Below are 20,963 nucleotides of genomic sequence, written 5' to 3'. Positions count from 1 at the left end.
TGAACTGAATCTGGACATCTCTCAGTGACCTTGAAGCAAGAGACTTAATTAAAATCCTAAATCCATATCTATACTGGCTGAATTCAAGCTAGTATCTAAATCCTCACTCAGTTACTTTACCCAGGGTGTGGGCATCTCTCTTGTGTATGGAATAACCAGATGATCACTGTAGAGGCCCAGGTACACAGCAGAGCTGTTTACTATTGTTGTTGGCTTTTACACTTTATGCCACAATTAATTTTGATGTGACAAAATGCACCCAAAGCTAGTGGAAACAACTGGAAATTTACAGGCTGACACAACAGGGAAGTGGGAGTCATCTTGACTTGAGCTGTGTCTGAAGCAGAAGTGGTCAGATCTTACACCTGCATTCCTGTGTGGGTTATCAAATTGTAACATGCTTTTCCTCCCTCAGGGGCACAACTGCCAGATCCCAAGTCTACTCACCATTTAGCAAATCCAATGTGACCCGACATGACTGGCCAGGCTTACAAGGAATGTCGATGGTGTTGAATAGGCTACATAAACAGACCAGGAAAGGGCTGCACAAACCTAGGTGGCTAGAAGGGAGAGTAAATGAGGCAAAGCAGAGTAAAACTGCAGTGACCGGCCAGGAGGTGAAGGCGTAGCCTTTAATCCCAGCACTCGGGAGGCAGAGGCAGGGGCATCTCTGTGAGTTTGAGGCCAGCCTGATCTACAGGGCTACACAGAGAAATCCCCCCCTCACACACCCCGACACCTACCTCAGAGATGGTTCTATCTCGAAAGCACAGTGGGTCCAACCAAGAATTCAGTTTGATTTTAAAAATAAAACCAAACAACTTTATTTGACAAAAGACAAAAACCAGTTATTTACAGTAGTTTTTTGCTCAAATATTGTTCAATGGGACAACCACACTTCTCCAGATTTCTTACAAGCAACCTAAGCAGAGACTGCCCCATCCCTCAGATGCCCCATTTTATTCCAGGAGGGGGAATGCCAGAATATGTCAGCAGCATGGCTCCCTCCCTCCTCCCCTGCTCAGTGCACTGTGGGGGAGAAAGCTCCCACTCACCCCTGACCACAGGTATCCTGCAGCAATCCTGGGATCTAGGCTCACAGACAGCGGGGGGCAGAAATGGGCAAACAGCAAACTCTATGAAGCTGCCATGTTCATCCTTCCCCAGAAATGCCTGGAAGGGATGAGGATGCTAGACCCCCTGGAGGGAGGTACGAGATCCAGCCTAGGAAAGCAACCCCCACAGAGAACAAGTCTCAAGTTCCTACTTGCACAGTAAGGGATGGGGCTAAGCTACTTAGGAGAGGTAGGGAAGCCTGTAAGAGTGGCAGGGGGCTCCCTAAAAAAGGCCAGAATGGTGTATCTCTCTGGGACAGGCACTCCAAGTCAGTGAACACCCAGGAGTCCCTGCTCTGTTCACAACCTAATAAATGTCAGGAAATTACAGTCAGAGCTCCTCAAATCTGGTTATTCAGAACGCAAATATTTTGGTTAATAAAACCTAGGATTAGTGTTTCTTAGGATATATAAAGATGGGGTAAACTGTTGCTGAAAACTAACAAAAGAGCAAAGTAAAAAAGGGAGGGGAGAGATTGAAAACACATGTGACCTGTTTTGGGGGAAATTTAGGCAATCTCTTAAAATTGCAACTTGAAGGAGGTGAAACAGACACAGCTCCCAGGTGATGGGCCCATCTGTAGCTGGACTAGCCCTTTCCCTCAGGAAGGTTCCAGCTATCTTTGGGGATCAAGTGGCATGTTTTAAGGGCCTCCTGACCAGCAGATTGCTCACTTTTCCCAAAGTAGGAGATGCTGGTGCTTTTGATATAGGACAAAGTTCCTGAATGAATCCAAACAGGTTACAAAAAAAAAAAAGGGGGGGGGGCGCACAGGAAAGATGATACCCAAAAGAAGAAAACAAAAACTGTTTCAGTCTAGTTTAACCACCCCAAAATACAAAAACAAAACAACAACCAAAACCCCAATATGTCTCTGGCTTTTTCATCTGTCTCTGTCTAAATGGCTGTCTGGTTCAGGTGGACTTGGCTTCGGTTTTATCCCCTTCTGTGCCTGGTGCAAATAATCCAACACCTGTAGGTATTTTCCTTCAGTCTTTTACAATAGAGTAATCCAAACCAAGAATCAATCAACCACTTCCAGGTGGAATTTAGTACAGTCGCAGAGACCCTGCTGGTCCCTTATACAATCATCCCCAATGCAGCGGTAGATCACCCCGTATATAAAGCTCCATCGTATAAGGTGCTCTCTCCCCACACCCGTGCTTCCTTCCGGGCTACCTACTGCCATCAATGCAAACCACAGCAAAAGGAAAATAAACAATTTAGCAAAAACCTAAACATTCAACTGGAGTCGGTTCTGTGACTTCTGCTGGGTCTTTCCTTTGTCTTTTGAGTAAGTTGGAATGTGCACACCTGGCATGACCAAAAGAGGCACAGCTTAGGGGCAGCTTGGACCTAGCTCAGGTCTGAACCCGGCAGGTTTCCTGAGCCTGCCTAGGAAGCAGGCTGGAGTGCAGGTGTCCCAGGGCTCTCTGGAGAAGCAGCAGCAACACCATGCCTGGCTCTGGTGTCTTGGTCTCCTCAAAGAGGAAGTTTGAAGGAATGTAGTCAGCAGAGTACAGGCCCCCATAACAGTGCAGTGACACCAGCTGCTGTCTTTCTGCTGAGGACCTCTGGACGACAGAGATGACCCAGATGCTTGGCAGTGATCTGCAGATAACCCTCTGCGTGACGTGAACCAGGAACCCGAGACAGCTGGCCTGAGCCTCAAGCAGCCTGGTAGCAGGTGCCTACTTGGCATTTTCTGAGACCAGAGGGAGAGAAGTGTGTAGTAACGGGGGCGCTGGGTCCTGCTGCTTCTGAAGCTCCATCTCAGCCGCCCGCTGCAGTGCCACCTCCACCAGCAACTGGAAGCTACTGAAGTCTTCCTTGTCCTGCTCTGGGGGTGTGGGTGGCGGCGTGTTGAAGAGTCCACCTGTGGGGCTTCCAGCCTCGGCCCTAGTCAGCAGAGTGAGTGTGCTCCCAGGGGTCACCAGGGCCTTGGGGGATTCCAGCTCCACCTGCGGGAAGGGCACTGCTGGCTTTTCTCCTTGGCTCGAGTGGAGCGGCATGGAACACACGGACAAGGAGAGCACATTGGTGGGGGCCGGTACAGACACAGCCAGCAGTGAGGGGCTGCTGCCTCTGGGGAGAGCCACATCAGAGGCCTTACCCCCACGACGGGAAATGGTGAACTGATTGGGGTCTTTGCCATCCTTCCGAAGCATGTCTGGGAGAAGGCGACGCCGGGCATTGATGAACCAGTTACATATCTAAAACGAGTGTTAAGAGACTGTAAGTTAAGTCCATTCAAAACAGCTATGTTGTGGACATCTAAGTTGTTCTATTACCAATAGACTCAGGGGTCAGGTATTTGGGATATTGGGGTAAAAGTTTGATAGATCTTTACTTCTTCCTGTGTCGCTCTATCAATATCCTAGGTTCTCCATCTGTATTCTCTATCAAATTCTTGTCAGTGAGTTGCTGGCTCCGCCCCCTACTCAATATCCTGCAACAAAGCTACAAAGTGCTCACTGTTCCAGACACCAAGACACAAACAGCAGCAAACAAGCAGACAAGGTGCTGGCCAGCGGAAGGGAGGGACAATGGTGTCGAAGGAGCTAATGGTGATGTGGACTTGGGGAAATAGCTTCTGAAATCTAGAAAACAGATGGGTGTGGTGGAGCACACCTTTAATCTCAAAGCTAGAAGGCAAAGGCAGGGGATCTCCATGAGTTCAAGGCCAGACTGTTCTACATAAGAGCTCCATGAAAGTCAAGGCTAAATAGACCCCATTTCAAATAAGAAATCTGAAAGAAAAGCAGTTGAAACGGGAGACAGGTAGGAGCAGTAGTGGCAGCAGAGCACCCATGAAAAATAAGCTGACGGCAGGCGTGTGCGGCCGGGGTTCAGTGTGGTTATTAGAGGTCACCTCTTAGGGTGAGGACTTAGTTCACCAGATCTCATTCAAGGTGGTTGTGAGCCACCACGTGCTTGTGGGAATTGAACTCAGGACCTCTCGAAGAACAGTCAGTACTCTTAAGCACTGAGCCATCTCTCCAGCCCTGAGGACTTAGTTTTTCTATGGACAAAGGGAGCTACAGGAGTTATTGGTATGTATGTATGTATTTATTTTTAAAGATTTATTATGTATAGTGTCCTACCTACTGGCCTGAAGAGGGCACCAGATCTCATTGTAGATGGTTGTGAGCCACCATGTGGTTGCTGGGAATTGAACTCAGGACCCCTGGAAGAGCAGCCGGTGCTTTTAACCTCTGAGCCACCTCTCCAGCCCTATTGATTGATTGAGGCAGGGTTTCACTATGTAGCTCTGTTCTGGAACTCACTCTGTAGATCAGGCTGGCCTCGAACTCAAGAGACCTACCCGCTGGGATTAAACTTGTGCACCACCACCATCCTGTTTGAGTTTTTTTTTTTTAAATCTGTGTGTGTGTGTGTGTGTGTGTGTGTACTCGTGTGCATGTGCCTGTAGAAACTAGAGGATAATTTGTGGGAGTTGGTTCTCTCCATCTTGTGGGTCCTAGAGATAGAACTTCAGGTTGTCAGGCTTTGTGGCAAGTAGTACCTCTGTCCACCAGACCATCTTACTGACCCTCAAGTAATCGTATCAGCCCATAGGAGGGTTTTAAGCAAAGGAATGACCTATTATGTAGAGAACAGGCTGGATACAGAGATGGATGGTGGTTCAGATTACATTAAGGGAGGTGACAGGAAGAAAATGATCTGTTTAGGAAACTAGCTTCCAGGCTAGACGTAGGTGGGTATAGCAAGAATGATGCTAAGAGTGACTCAGTCCTAGGCCTGTAGAGCAGTTGTAGACCAGAGAAACACAGGGATGCCAAAGGGGCTATCAGGGAGAGGAAAGACTGTTCCTAAGCAACACTAGGACCATGAGGCACGTTGTCCCCCGCAGTATGGTGAGACATGCTGCAAAGCTCAAGGGGAAAGGATCTAATGCCCTGTACCCCATGTGCCCATGTATTTATTTATGCAGTGCTGGAATAGCACCCCTCAGTCTTGTTCATGTCAGGCAAGTGATGTTCTCTTTCTGACCTCTTCCCTGGTGTAATATTCTGTAAAGTGCAATGGCTAGTGAGTCCAGCTAGAAAGAGCTTGTCTCCTACTGCCACCAGTCTGAGTCCAGATTCCCCAGCCAGGAACGAAAACCCCTGCCTCATCTATTTTTCCAACCCCAAGCCATTCCTTCCTTTCTTCTGCTCTAGAATATTATTTTAGGGTGTGTTACTTTTGTTTATGCTGTGGGTCCTAGAGACGATGTAACTGTGAAGCTGTGATTCTTTGCCTGTCTAAAACATTGATGATCTAACTGAAGAGCTGAATGGCCAATAGTGAGGGAGGAGAGAGGATAGGTGGAGCTGGCAGGCAGAGAACAGGAGAAATCTGGGAAGAGGAAGAAGAGGAAGACAGAACAAGGAGAGAGGACACTAGGGGCCAGCCGCAGAGTAAGAGTGAAAGTAAGATTACAGAAGTAAGAAGAGAGAAAAGCCCAGAGGCAAAAGATGGATGGGATAATTTAAGAAAAGCTGTCTAGAAACAAGCCAAGCTAAGCAGGGCATTTATAAGTAATAAGATTGTGTGTGTGTGTGAGGGGGGGGGGGGGGAGAGAGAGAGATAGATTTCGGAGCTGGGTGGCGGGTCCCAAAACAGTAAAGATTAAAATAACAGCAGCATGTGAAACAGCTTTTAGGCCCTGCTCATTCGAAACGTAACAACAAAACACACAAGTGAGCCTTTAGTCCCAGCACTCTGGAGACAAAAGTATTGGATCTGAGTTCCAGGACAGCCAGGGCTGCACAGATAAGCTGTGTCAAAACAAACAAACAAACAAACAAACAAAAAACACCAAAATTCCAAAGAACTCTATGCCTTCTACATAGCACATTCCCCTTTTTTCTGGTATGCTTTCTTACCTAATGGTGGATAAAGGTGCAGGTTTTTGTGTGTGTGTCTGCAGTGCAGATTTCTCCAACAGCTGTCCCTTACCCAGCACACTGCATTGGATTTTCTTCTAACCATTAAATGCGCTGGGCCTTCTCCAGTTTCCCTGGTGAACAGACTTAAAGCTCAGCCAGACAGGAGCCAGGATAAAAGAGTCACTTCTCTCTACAGCTGTCTCAGGACCCAGAGCCCAGCTTGCTGTAGTCCCTAGAACAGTTGAGTTAGAGCCCACCATCTTTCCCTGCTTTCTTTCAGGGCTTCTTATTCATATCATTTGTTTGCCGACTCTGTATCAGGCCAGTTCTTGGTGCATGCTGGAGCCCTTTTAACACTTAAGTCCCCTGCCCTGAGGTGCTAACATTAACATCCATCTGGTTGTGCAATGGTAGTAAACAAATAGATGAATGACCACTAGTACATGTCCAGAAACAGGAAGGAATAGTATAAAAACCTAAGATCCCTCTCTACTTCCTGTTGGCCATGAAGTAGCTCCTCCACTGTCTAGCACACTGCTGCTATGCCACTGCTTCATAACTAGCCCAGAAACAAAGAGCAAGCTATCATGGACCAGGCCTCTGCAACCATGAGCAATAAAACAAACCCTTCCTCATTAAAAATAAATATCAAACATCAGAGACAGAACTAACGGATCTGTGAGAAAGTATAATCAAGGGCTAGGGCCAATCACATACAGCAAATGCAAAAGGGTCATTGAGCCAATGAAGTCAGCTGTGATGGTACACACCTGTAATTCCAGCACTGGAAGGTTGAGGCAAGAAGTTTCAAGTTTGAGGTCCACCTGGGCTACTTAAGACCCTACCTCATCTCAGCCTGGACTCTTAGGGGAGTGCCTGGACCCTACCCAGAGTGAAATGACAGACTCTAGATATCCCTATGTGGAAGGATCTGGCAATAGGGTGGGAGGGTGGGGGGGGAATGAAAAATGAAAAGAAAAAAAAAAGACCCTACTTCAAACAAAAAAATGAATGGACAGACTGAATCTGTGTTATTCGTGCAGTCCTAGCTACCCAGGAGCCTAGGCAGAGCAAGCAACGCAGTAAAACCCCACATCCAAGAACAACAAAAAATGGATAAGGATGACTAGCTCTTGGTGGCAGGGCTGATGATCTCACTAGTTGTGAACATTGTGTGGTTTCATTAAGTTTCACATGCTAGGTCCTGCTGGCCTGTTGGTTCATCAGCAGATACTCTTGGAGCCTGTACTAGGTACCAACTGCCATGGGAAAAAGAACAGCCAGGGGTCTTCTTCATTTCCTGATAAGGCCGCAGCAATGCTTCAAACTTCCCTACTGTCTGCCTAGGAGGTCAGAGACCCAGGCCCTTGTACCCATATCTGTCCCTGACTGTTACCAGGCTTCTTTCTTGGCACGTCTCTTGAGCAAGCCCTTGGGTCTGGTCTTCCCATGGACCTCGGCCATGTTTAGCAGAAGAGACGAACACCCGTGCTGGAGACGGATCCGCAATAGGGGCAGCTCAGTATCTTCCCCCCACAGAAGCACCCTGGCAGACTGACCATAGACAGACACCTGTGGCTCTCCTTTCAAGAGGGCCTGCCCCTGAGGAACTTTTACTCCTCTTCACCTCAAGGGTTCCCCCAGTGTAACCAGATAACAGCAGGCACTGGCAGATACTTGCTGGAGTTCCGACCGAGTCCTTTAGAAAAGGTAGGCTGAACTGCTGGTGGATGAGAAGGAAGAAAGGAATAGCTTAAGCACCTTTGACACCTGTTTCTTGCCAACCTTCTGGACATTCTGCTAAATGTGCACACAAGCCCGAGAGACAGTAGCCAGTGTTCCCAAAGCCATAGAGAGGGGCGTACAGAGATGAAGAGATGTACCCAGCCACACTGCCTTGGAGTGCACAGCTGGTTTCACAACCGGGTCTCTTGGTTAGCGGTCCACTCTTCTCTCACCTGGCCTAGGGACAGCTAAGTAATGCTCACAACCTCAGCTCCAGATGAACCCACTCATCTAACCTCCACCAGCCTATATGTGACATGGGCTTGTGACAGCATCCACGGTTGAAGTGGTGGCCATCACTAGGAGTCCAGTAACTTTCCCTTGGGTCTCAGGTTTGACCCCCCAGGGAGTGAGCTGAAGACCCTTTCTCCCACCAAGGGTAGCACCTGTCCACACGCTTCTTTCCTCACCGTTCTGGAACAGGAGTCATGCGCCTCTCTACTTTACCGAGGATGTGAGGTGGTGGGAACTTGTTTTAGTGACTTGTCCAGTAAAGTTGGGAAGAATGTAGCTTTGCAGAAAGCAGCAAGGCTTTCTGGGTACGAATGGGCAGCTGTGTGGGCACACAGCCCCAGGACACCTCCCCACGTCACAGATGGTGTGATTATTGCTTTGTGTTCTTGTCCCATAGAATTGCACATCTGAGGGGGATGAGGAAGTAACCCTAGTTTTATGCAGTACTGGGGACTCAGAGCAGGACTTTGTGACTGTTAGCCAAGCACAGCTCAACGACATGCCCAGCCTTTTATCATAGATCTCTTCCACCACCCCCACCCCAGTACTGGGGATTGAACCCAGAACCCAGAGCCTCATGCAGACTAGGTAAAAGTGCCCTATCACTGAGGTACACACCTACTCCTTGGTGAGATTTAAAAAAAATCTGCTAAAATAGTTATTTTATGTCTGTTTTATGGATTTGGGGCAGGTAGAATGAGGTGGAGTTGACAAGATCTCTTCCTCCCCCCCCCCTCACAAGAGAAGGTCTCATATCTCACTATGTAGCTCTGGCTGGCCTGGAACTTAAGAAAGGTCTGCATGCTCTTGATTCCTGAGTGCTGGGATTAAAGGTATACATCGCCATGCCAGGTGCATTTGATGTTTTGTTTTTGCAGAGTCTATCTCAGGCTGATCTGAACTCGCGGCAACCCTCCTGGAAGTCACAGATGTGAGCCACCACCTCCATTTGGCAAATACATGTTTCAAACAAGGGCTCCAGAGAGCTGTTGTCTAGACTCAGGAGCGGTGGTCTGTCCCCTGGTGTAACCTGTTCTTGTGAGTGCCAACAGTCCTTTTACTCAAAAGTACACAGGAGGGCCTTGAGGGACAGGCAACACTGACAAGCCCCAGCTTAGAGAAGACAGGACATAATATAGTGAGTGTCTGCACTATGTGGACAGGCCACCCCTCCCACCTGGCCTTCAAAGGCTCCTCTTACCCCAGGGCCTTAGCAGGGGGCCTGCTAGGCAGTGGGTGGGCTCAGGAAAGGCTATTAAGAGGGAGCCTTCAGAGAGAAGCCTGCTTGGTTGCCTACAGCACAGAGCCCTCCCCATGCAGCCCAGGTGTGGTGAAGCTAAGGGACTCAGAACCCTCCAGGCAGTCCAGTAAACAGGAAACCAGATGAGTCCAACCAAGTAACCTGAGCTTTGACTGTCACAAGGACCAGTGAAAATCCTCCACAAGAGATCTTCTTTTGGATTTTTAGTCTCACAATTGCCTTGCTCCAGGCAAAAAACAGCAAACCATTTACTTACATGACTCATTGACTTGCTAATGCATGTCTCCAGGGCAAGTTAAAAGAGATAATCAAAAGAGATGCCCCAGGGAGAAGAAACCAGCTTGGCATGAAGTAGATACCTGTAGAGGCCAGTGGTGAATTCATTTGAATACTCTTCCTTTGGGGCAGGGAGTGTGGCTTAGTAGCAGAGCTTGGAGGAAAGCTCCTTAAGAGCAAAGGACATTTTGAAAGTAGATACAAAGATGTGTGACTGGGGAGCTGTGGCATTTTCTACTTGAACATTTCCACACCATTTCATTTTCTGCAATGGCAGTTACTGAGCCCTTTCCTGACAGATACGGATCAAAAACACCCCATAACAACAAACAAAACTAAGAGCTCTGTGCCCACTTCCTTGGGACTCTGCCATCCAAATGTCCTAATGCTGGGCCAGTACAGGTGCCCAGGTTCTGTGAAGCACCCGACTCCTTTGGAGGCTGGGGTTCCCTGCTCAGAGTAAGTAATGTGGTAATCAGTACACAGCAGGAATGTGGGTCAGAGATGAGACCTACGGCTAAACAGGCAAGTGATGGAGTTGGCCTGGCAGGAGCCAGCCAAGGATTTAAAGTCTTAGAGTGACAGGTGATCTGTCAGTGATGACAAGGAAAAGCATGGGATCAAGAAGTTGCATTCCTGTCAGGCATGGTGACACATGCCTTTGGATCCCTGTGAGTTCAAGGCCAGTCTGGGTTACACAGAGTTCCAGGACAGGGCTATACAGAGAAACCCTGTCTTGAAAAAGCAAACAAATAAAAAACAAAACACTTAATAAAACAAAACCAAAATAAGAAACAAACAAAAAAGAGTTGTATTTCAAGCTGTGCTAGTGCATATACCTTTAGGCCCAGCACCAGGAGGCAGAAGAGCTAGATCTCTTATGAGACCTTGCCTCAAAAACCCAACCTTATCTACTATTACAAGTAAGAGAAATGTATAAAGGGGCTTGAGGTCTCAGAGGAGATTCTGAGACAAGGCACGGCCAGGGCTGCCAGTTTCACACAGGTACTGAGAGTCTTGAGAGAGGTGCACTGCTAAGGCTGATGTGAGATTGAGCCCAGGCACCCTTTAGGAACTGGTCCCTAATTCTCAGTATAGCCCAAGCAGGTGGCCATCACTGGGACCCAGCGGCTGATCCCTGCACTATACTTGGATGCTGCAAGTGCAGCTCCGGTCGTAGGGAACCCACTGGTCTCTACAAGGATGTTTTGATTCTTTTTCTACTCTGATCACAAATAGGTCCATCATGTCCAACTACACAGCAGGAGCAGGTGGCAAAGTATGCTGACCCCTTTAGTGCCGTTAGGTGGGATTTCATGCTTTTGTATTTATCTGCTCTGAAAAACTGGTTTTATAGCTGTGTATAAGAGCAAAATTAAACATTTTAATCTCAGTTTTATGTTTGCACACACTTATGACACGGTAATAAAAGTGACTGAAGCTAACCAACATCTTGGGGGGGGCAGGGCCACAAGAACAGCTCTTTTATTCAGTGCTGGGGAACCCTGCTCCTTTGGTGAGCTAGGCCTTATCACTCAGCCCCCTTTTTTCTCCTTTTTTGTGGTTTTTTGAGACAGGGTTTCTCTGTGGCTTTGGAGGCTGTCCTGGAACTAGCTCTTGTAGACCAGGCTGGTCTCAAACTAAGAGATCTGCCTGCCTCTGCCTCCCGATTGCTGGGATTAAAGGCGTGTGCCACCACCACCCAGATCCAATTTTTAAAAAAGGGGTCAGGACATTCCTGAGGTATGAGAACTGGTGTTCCTGATAAGCAATTACAGCAGCATGTGACAAGTGTCTGACACGTGTGAGGTGAGGTGGGGAACCAATAGGGATGTGCAGCAATGACTGAAAACAGGCTGCAGGCCGGTGTCTGTGGGAGACCAGCGCCGTCAGGGTGAGGCAAAGGAAGAATGCCAGGACTCCGCCCGGATGTGCAGTAACCAAGCACCAGTCCCAGAAGAACCAGAACGGAAGCTGGGTGCTTTGAAGTCTGGATCCCATTGAGGACAGTGGGGTCCCTATGTGTGACATGATCAGATGTGTAATTCTATGACTGAAGGGTAAAGGCTGGAGGCAGGGGAACCTGCAAAGGCTGTCTAGGCAGTTGCGGTCTCCAGTTCTAGGCCTTTTATTTTTGCCAATGTGTCTCTAGAGCATGTAAATTCAAAGCCACCTTCCGGGGTCCTGATGGAGCCCCCAAACCCTGTGTCTCCGCCGTGTTTATACCAGTAGTCATCAATCTGCACCCTGCTGCCCCTCCCCCCACGCTAGAGCTCCTTAAGGTATCCTAGAAGCAGGAGCTGGGCCCAATGGAGGACACCCAGGAAGCAAATATGAAGGGCTCGAGGCTGCCCAGCACTGTGGCTATAACCCTGGAGGATCAAGAACGAGAGCAGAACACGAGTACCCAAATGGTGCTGGAGAGCTTGAGAATGTTCCAAGCTTCTCCCCGTTGTCAGCTGAGGAAATGGGACTCGGGACAACAGCAGCCTGGCCAAGGACCAGAGTCCTCTTGCGAAGGGGGTGGGATGCCAACCAGTTCTTTAAGAGTCTAGACTCTGTCTCTGGACATACTTAGGCTAACCACTGTTAGAGTGCAGAGCTAGGTCACAGGAATTCTACTGACTGACTACTCACCATGCCTTTCCACGGAAGGAAGAACAAGAGGCGGGAAGCTCGGGAAGTGGCAAGTTCAGAGGGGAGTGATGGAGGGAGGGAGGCAGCTTGCGGGCTGGAGATGAAATGGTATGAAAGGAGAGGAGACAAGCAAAGGAAAAGCCTACTGGCTCATGAAAGGAACTGTGAAGCCAGCTGGAGGGACAAGTCCCTGGTGTAGGCTGAGGGCCTACTGCAAGCCTCACACAGGGAGGTAAGAGTCAGACAAGGTCTTGGGCACTGGCGGGTCAGCATTAAGGAAACAGAGTAAAGCTGCCTGCAGGTCAACAGGACAACTGAAAAGAGACACTGCCGAGTACAAATATCTCCACTGTGCCCCTCTATGTTGTTTACAAAGGTCCTCTTATACCCATTTCAATATCTGTTCCTCCTAATAGTTCCACCAGGCACTGCAGAGGAATGTATGGCTATCCTCTTCCTTCTGAGTGCTGGGGTCCCAGGTGTGGACTAACGTGTCTACCTCCAGCTCAATTTTTTTCTTTTTGGTTTTTCCAGACAGGGTTTCTCTGTGGCTTTGGAGGCTGTCCTGGAACTCACTCTGTAGACCAGGCTGGCCTCGAACTCACAGAGATCAACCTGTCTCTGGCTCCCGGGTGCCGGGATTAAAGCATGTGCCTCCAACTCTTGGCCCTTCAGCTCAATTTTCAAAAGACCTCTTTAACATCAAGAGAAAACAAATTACTTTGGGTATATGTGAGCCTGAAGAGGCAAGAAGTCGTTGAATCTGCTGAGCTGGGTTACAGAAGGCCCTGCGCTGTCTGATACAGGTGCCAAGAGCCAAACCTGGATCCACAGAAGAGCAGGATGTGATTTTAACCTCTCGGTCATCTCCTCAGTCTCTTTGATTCATTTTTTAACCACTGTAGAGCCCAGCTGTCCTGCAATCAAGTCCTGTTCAAACAGTGTGGCAGGCTGCACAGAATCTCAGCTACTCAGTGCTCTCTCACTTTCAAGGTCAACAATGACACCAGTGACAATTCCTTATCCCTTCGAAAGGGCCAAAACTGCAAGTCCAGCTGCAGTGACCCCACTTTACTGTCTTCCTTTGGGGCCAGGAATAGGTGTTCTCTCTTCCCTGGCAGGGGATCAGGGACAGAAATGGAGACAGACTGGTGCCGGATCCCATCTTACCTGCAGCACGGAGAGGTTGGTCTGTCCTGAGAGACTTAGCTTCTCCTGCTCTGAGGGGTAGGCGTTGTAGCGGTGCAGATACAGCCAGTCCCGGAGGATCTTCACCGACTCCTTGGGCAGGTTCCCTCTGCGCTTCCTCTTGCCAGCCAGTGACAGAAGGCCTTCGTCCTCACCTAGATCGCTGTCCGACATGGTGCCTAGGGGCTAGGCTGGACTGCCGGGAAGCCTGGGGACAAGTGACAAAGGGGTAGGGATAACATTACCACTTCATGCCGGTCCCCTTTTCCTTCTTCTCCCAATGAGTCCACCATTACAAAAAGGAGTCATAGTTCCAAATCTTGGACAGCACCAAAGCTTGATCAAGTAGAAGGATGAACCCTAAATACCACTAATTCATAGAACAGAGAAGGGACTACTTAAACATGCGTGGCACCTCTTTTCTAAAAAACAGAATCGGGCTAGAAAGAACTACAGCTTCCTACTGTAGTTCTACTGAGACAGAGTCTTACTATATAGCCCAGACAGGTCTTAGGTCACAAGCCTCCTGTCAATGCCCAGCTTGAATTCTGTTTTCCAGCCTGCCCTGGACATCTATTACCTCTTGTGAAAGCTCCTGTGAAGGAGAACTTATCATTTTATACACGAGGCACAGACTAAGAAAGCAGCCTAAGGCACCAGAGAGTTACCACATGACCCAGAATTTGAACTGCACACATGGGCCCATGCAGACGCCTGTGCACAAATGCTCACAGCAGCTAAAAGTTGGAAGCCATCAAGAGATCTTCAACAGATGGCTGGACAAATGAGTTATTTGGCCATAAAAAGGAGTACAGTGGGGCTGGAGAAATGGCTCAGCAGTTAAGGACACTGGCTACTATCCCAGAGGACGTGGGGCAGCTCCCAGCACTCAAAGTATGAGGATTCAGGCCCTATGCTGGCCTGCCCCTGCCACCTGACATAATGCACTCAGACAGTGCTCTGCTCAGCCCAGGGTTCCATGGCTTCGCAGTCTGCAGGCAGGTTCAAAGGACCCCTTTAAAAGAAAGACACCCCTTACACTCTTTCCACTCTCTTCCTGCTTTCTCTGCGGTTCCCCTGGGGTACACAGGACTTTTCCTGTCTTCCTCTTCTCTTCTGTCCCCTCTGCCTGTGTCTCTTTACCTCTCTGTCCTTCCCAATACAACTTCTCACTTAAGCGCTGTCTGCCTGGTGTGTTTGTCCCCACCTTGGTCACCCTCATCTGACATGGAATCTGCCAAGGTTCCCCTTGAGATTTAGCATAACACATGGTAGCTCACAACCATCTGTAACTCCAGTTCCAGGGGATTCAATGCCTTCTTGTGCCCCATGTGGTGTGTACACACACACACACACACACACACACACACACACACACACACACACACACACACAAACACTCATACACATAAAACAAAATAAAAGAGTACACTTTTTGATGCCTGCTACAACATGGATCAGCAGTTAATTAAGGCTGAGGGGACAGAAGGGCATTAGCTCGTTATTTATTTTTGAATTTTATACACATATAATAGTCTTTGATCAAAGATCTTCTTGTTCTTCTAAGATTTTGTTTTATGTATATAGATGTTCTGCCTAATGTATGACTGGGCACCACGGATACAGTGCCCATGGAGGCCAGAAAAGGGTGGAGCCTCTGGAATTGGAGTTAGAGATAGTTGTGAGCCTATTGTCTATACTGGGAACTGCGCCCAGGTTCTCCTGCTCTTAAACCATTGAACCATTTCTCCAGCAAACCACCCCTATGCCTGCTCTTATTTTAAAAGTGAATCTGGGTTTGGAGAGATAGCTCAGCAGTTAAGAGAATTTGTTACTCTTACAGAAGACCTGGGTAGCATTCCCCCTCACAACATGGTAGTTCACGATCATCCATCCATAAATCCAGTTCCAGTTCCAGGGGATCAGATGTCCTCCGCTGCCCTCTGAGGTGCACATACATACATACACACATACATACATGCAGGCAAAACACTCATACTTTTTTTAATGTTAAACCTAAACTTTCTTTTTAAAGAGAATTCCCATCTCTTAAGATTCATTATAAAGTAATATTTAGAATCGGGTAGTTTTCCAGCCTAGGCCCAGAGTCAGATGGAAACTGTTCACTGAGGTCCTGCAGTGAGGAGTGAGTCATTCCTATGAAGGTTTCTTAGACCCTCTCGGTGGTTGGGCCTCTGACCTGGACCCAGACTTAATCTCAGAATCCAGATCAATGAGGTGCGGCTCCGGTCCCTGCTTTAACTTCCACTGGGCTGTGTGGCCTCCTTTCTCTGAGTTTAAAGCCCTCCTCCTTCCCTGGTCAATGAAGTAAGGTTTCTGCCTAGATAACTCATATCAGCTGCTCCTCCACCAGACAAAGTTCCTGTTCACAAAAGCAAAAGAAATTTACATTTTAAAAGCACAAATTCTAGGCCAAGGCTGTGCCAGAATCTCCAGGCTCCTCCCTTCTCTGCCTTTTAACAGCTCCCCAGCAGGCCTCGCCAACAGACTCTGGCATCTCCCAGGTTTTGTTTCCTCGACTTGGGCCTGAGCCCAGACCTCTGGGCTGGCTAAGCCAGACTTTCTTTCGAGGGAAGGGTCTACCTTCAGCCAGGCCACCTGGAGGTGAAATGTATCACAAATGGGCTGCTTTCTGAGGGCAGACATTTCAGCCACCAGGACAGCTGGGATACCAGCTCAGGGATGCAGCCCTGGCGGTTGGTGAAAGTTTACTGAAGATCATCTTTACAAATTCCACTCTGGCTGCCAGCCAAGAACCCAGTCTTCAGGTTTGCCAGTGTGGGCCAGAGGAGGAACCCTCAGCGGGAACTGTTCCACCTCTGGATCCTGCACCCCGGCTTGCCTGCAGGATTCCCACACTCACATCCCAGGATTACCTCGCTACCCTCCCCCCCCATGCAAGTTTAACAGTGCTCAAATAGCCGACCCGACCCACTGCTCGCATCCCACAAGTTCCCCGAGTTTTACGAACGCACAGTTTACACCCCATACCTAGCACCAACGACTACAACGACTCTTGAGACTAGGCCAACTCTGCACCCGCCCACCCACGAACTCCAAGTGACCTGCCCACCCACGATCTCTCCGACCGAGGAGCACGCACGTCACCACACGGGCCATCCATCAGCTTTCACCCTAACTGGGTTATTGGCTGCACCCCTTGGACACTGCGCCCCATGCAATCCCCTACACACTCCCACCACACCATCTGCTGCAGCCACTCCCACAGGAACTTTCTGACAACTTTCCCAGCTCCAGATACTCTCCCCCAGGCCGCACACAGGGGCTGGAGTTCTCAGCAGTTCACACAAAGCGCGCAACCTCCCCCACGGCCCGGACGCAGAGGAGCACATGGCTCATGGGGCGCCGACGAATCCGCCGGCGCTCAGAGCACCCTCATCCCCCGTCCTCCCCCCCCCCCCCGGTCATGAAGCGTGCAACAGTTTCTCTGCCGGGTCGCCACCTGGTGGGGGGAAACTCTGCAAGAAAGAAAACTCACGTGTCCATTCTGGGACAGGAAAAAGTTTGGTTCCCAACCCCTTCCCCGGTTCTCCGCGCAGGCTGACTCTTGGGGCGCGGGGCCGCCGGAACGTGCGCGCTCGGCTTTGTGCTCCGAACTCGGCCCGGAGGGGGAGGGGAAGGGAGGGGGCTGGGCTCCAACCTCCGCGCCGCCCCCCCCCACCCCAGCTCTGCGCCCAGACTCCATGTTGGTCGCCCCCCTGCACCGGGGACGCGCACAGCCCCCGCAGGAGGCTCGGCGGCCCCACGCCTGGCCCCGGGGTCCCGGCGCGCACAAACTTTCTCCGCGTCGCCAGCCCCACGCGCCTTACAGTCTTGGCCCGCCCGGGAGTGACAGATGCCTCGGAGACAGACTTTCCTTTGTTCCAAAGGAAAGGGGAACTCGCGCGGGCTCCCCAGCCCTCCCCGTCGGGGCCCCGCCCGCGGCCCCCACCTCCAGCTGTCACTCGGCGGCCCCCGGTCCGGCTCGGCCGCCGTGGGGGGGGGCTGCCGGCGGTTAGCAACGTGCACTTTTGAAACCAAACAAACCCGCTCCCCGCGCGCTCACCCCGCTGCGGGGCACCGGCCGCTCTCTCCAGGCTGGGATCTTTGGGAGCCGCCCCCAGAAAAGGATGCCGAACGAGCACCCCCCCCCGACATCCCGCGCCAGAGTTCAGCGGTCGGGACTCACACACACCCCCGGGCTCACACACCCACTGTCGCACGCGCCGGGACGACGCCCCCTCCCCCGCCCCGCCGCCCCAAGAAACTTTCCAAGTTGTCCGCGCGCCCCAACCCGCGTCTCCAGCCCTCCGGCGGCCCGCACTCACCTTCCCCGGCGGCCTTCCTGGCCCACGCGGCCTCGGTGGGGTGCGGGACGGCCCGGGCGGGGCGGGGGTCGCCGGGGGAGCGCGCCTCGTACCTGCCGGGTCTGACACCCGCCTGACAGCTCGCGGCTGGAAAGCACCTCGCGACCTGACGTCAGATCCCCTCTCCTCCCATCGCGCCCGCCGCCCCCTCCCCCACCGCCCCGAGGCAGAAACAAACTTTGCGCTGAGCGTGGCCAGCTACGCCCACCCCCGGGGGCGGGCCCGCGGAGCCAGGGGGGCTTCGCCCCGCCCACGCGCCGGAGGGGCGGGCCCGCGGCCCCTCCTTCCTGCGCCCACCCACCTTAGGAATGCCACATGGCCCGGGCCGGGGGCGGAGCGGTGGGACCAGGACTCCAGAAGTCAGTTCGGGGGCAGGAAGTGGCCCTCTCCTCGTCTCGAAGAGCGTTTCCGGAGCGCCTACTGTGTGCGCTTCGCTGGGGGTTGGGCGCATTTCCAGGACCTTTGAAAGTTCCTTCCCAACTTTGGGTGCTTGCCGGTGTGGGGAGGGGAAACTGAGGCTTAGTGGATGCGGAGACCTAACTCCCAGCTGCTAAGGGACCGGAGGGTCGGCCAGGGGTGAGTACAGGCAGCCAGCCTCGCTTTGGAGGTGCGCGCCCTCATGGGTCTCATGATAGTTCTCGAGCCTTTCTCGTGGTGGGTAGCCTTAGATGGAGACGGAGCGTGAGGCTAGGCTCTTCCAGCGGTCCAGGCTGGTGTAGTTTTCCTCAGGTTTTTCGAGACAAGGTTTCTCTGTGTAGCTTTGGAACCCACTCGTTCTGTAGACCAGGCTGGCCTCGAACTCGCAGAGGTCCTCTTGCTTCTCGAGTGCTGGGATTGATTTCCTCAGGTTTTCCTTGCCTCCAAGTTCCCTTACTGGCTGCTTTCTCTTGGCTCTACAAATGTGGCAGAGCCTAACTCTAGCTCAGAGAGAGGCCTTTTCTGGGTTTATGGTCATACAGGCTCAGAGACCTGAAACCCTTGTGCTAGTACCAACAGCACTGGAACAGTAGTCAGTAGTTTTTTGTTTTTCTTTTGTCATGCTGCTATTATCTTGTTATTTTACTATTGAGCTGGGGTCTCAGGCTGGACTCAGACTTCGGCTGCTTCTTCAGCTACCTAAGCAACAGAGACTACCGTTGTCATCGCTAAATCAGGCTCAGCTCTTTTTTTTTTTTCTTTGAGTTTAGTCACAAAAAACTTTGGGAACAAAACTTAAGTTTTCCTCCCAGAAAGCCCTAAGCTAATCAGAATGCTGATCAAATGACTTTTTTTTTTTTAGCTCTTTTTTGTTCTGATGCACTTGAGATTTTATTTATTTATTATATATGTAGAATTTTGCCTGCGTGTACGTATGCCAGAAGAGGGCACCAGATCTCACTGTGGAGATTGTGAGTCACCATGTGGTTGCAGGAATTGAACCCAGGACCTTTGGAAGAGCATCCAGTGCTCTTAACCACTGAGCCATCTCTGCAGCCCCCTCAAATGACTCTTAAGGTGTACCTGGGTTTCATGGAAGACAGACTTGCCTGGAAATGCTTAAAACCAAATGGTCATGCAGCTTTCCTTCTAAAATATCGTTAACATTGCCCAGACCTCCGTTTACTAATGGGGAAGCCAAAACCCAGAGATGGTCAAGCAATTTCTTACCCAAGTGGGATTCCATCCATAGATCTTGGGTGTTTTGGGCAAGAAAGGTAAAGCCTACTGGGCTTTGGCCACTAGGGTAACAGTGTGCAAGAGGAAGGGACCCTCATACAGGTGGGGCCACTAGGGAAAATACAGGGGCAGCCTGGACATTTGACCAGGTTCTTACTGCTGAGCTAGATCTCAGGTGTGTGCTGCAAGAAAGAGCTATGTCTTCTCGTTGGGGCAGGAGCCACTGGTGGCCAGGCACAAGCCCACAGAACTTTCCATAGATTCCATTTGTGGCAGCCCGCTAGGCCAGTGTTACTAAGTCTGCTAGGTTGGGAGATCAGGGGAGTGACCTGTTCCTTCCCGTGGCCTGCATGCGGCAGAGCCAAGTGAGTGCTGACTGACAGCTCTCAAGTCTCCCTGACCCTTCTGGAAGGGTACCAGGCTGGGTGAGGGGGGATGCTTCTCTGTAAATATAGTGTGAGATGTATGCATCGTTAGGCCAGACATTCCACTGGGTTAGTATTTTTAAAGTAGCTATACTGGGAAGCTAAAGCTTGCCTGAGATGATTCTTCACAGCGGTTTGTTCTGGAAAATTCAAACATCTGGGTGCCCTTCCTGTGTCTGGATGGTTATTGGCAACCACTGAAGATGTCATGGTGTACATCTTTGTGCTCTAAACTGGAGAGGGCTGGTGTGGATTTGTTTTCAGCCATAGTGTTGTGCCTAGAAGGGGTTTTGGCCAGACTTGATAATTTTGACAAGAAAACTTTTTCCAACTGGTGTTTGTTTTGGTTTGTGACAAAATCATGTTGTTCCCAGGCTGGCCTCAAACTCCCAAGCTCAAGGATATTCAGACTCACAAACAGCACTGTGTACGTGAACCGCCATGTCTGATGGTAAGTTATATTTTCTCTCATTTTATTTTATTGCTTATTTTGATGAAATGGGTCGTCTTACTCTGTTGTCCTGTCTAGTTCTTCAACTTCAGTTTGAGTGCCAGGCCTGGAAGTGTGCTCTCTCATCTAGTTTTGTCGCATGTACTCTTTAACAAATGTGAATTCAGTGTGTGGATAGACACATATACTTACTGTGGCAGGAAACCCTTCTTTTTCCTACATATTAAGAAACAGTGCTGGTTGTGGTGACACCTCAAATCGTAGCATTTGGAGGCTGAGGCAAGTGGATCTCTGAGTTCAAGGTCAGCCTGGTCTACATAGTTCTAGGCCAGCCACAGCTACGTAGTGAGACCTTATCTCAAAGGAGGAAAGAGAAAATAAACAAACAAACAAACAAACAAATAAATGGACTACGGCTAAGCAGTGAAGCTCTTGCCTAGCATTGGTAAAACCCTAGATAGGTTCAACACCCAGTACTTCCGCAAAACAAAATCAACCAAAGAAGGAAATCATTGACCTGGAAGTTTCCTTGACAGTTCCCTGAGGCCATTGTGGTGAAGTATGTTAGTAATCCCAGTCCTCTAGAGGTAAAGGCCCAACAATCATGAGTTCAAGGTCAGCCTTAGCTATAGGGCAGTGGTTCTCAACCTT

At 50.2% G+C, this 20,963-nt stretch overlaps 1 protein-coding gene across 3 annotated transcripts; it reads right to left on the bottom strand.

The window, feature by feature from the left end:
* Positions 1-799: 799 nt before the first annotated feature.
* On the bottom strand, positions 800-18,165 carry Tgif2 (TGFB induced factor homeobox 2). Of its 3 annotated transcripts, none has more exons than XM_005084603.4 (3): positions 18,082-18,165; positions 13,375-13,600; positions 800-3,329 (listed from the first exon to the last, which is right to left on the bottom strand). In XM_005084603.4, exons 2-3 carry the CDS (start codon positions 13,564-13,566, stop codon positions 2,808-2,810), a joined length of 714 nt encoding a protein of 237 aa, XP_005084660.1. In that variant the 5' UTR covers positions 13,567-13,600; positions 18,082-18,165; the 3' UTR covers positions 800-2,807. The 3 variants fall into 3 exon arrangements, with proteins under 3 accessions (XP_005084660.1, XP_040589001.1, XP_040589002.1); XM_040733067.1 differs by lacking the exon at positions 18,082-18,165 and adding an exon at positions 17,742-17,873; XM_040733068.1 differs by lacking the exon at positions 18,082-18,165 and adding an exon at positions 16,913-17,068.
* Positions 18,166-20,963: the final 2,798 nt, after the last annotated feature.

This window comes from Mesocricetus auratus, unplaced genomic scaffold (assembly GCF_017639785.1).
Source record: "Mesocricetus auratus isolate SY011 unplaced genomic scaffold, BCM_Maur_2.0 Super-Scaffold_100028, whole genome shotgun sequence".
NCBI lineage: Eukaryota > Metazoa > Chordata > Mammalia > Rodentia > Cricetidae > Mesocricetus > Mesocricetus auratus.
Note: the sequence above shows the minus strand (reverse complement) of the source record. Positions and strands in the feature narration are given on the sequence as shown.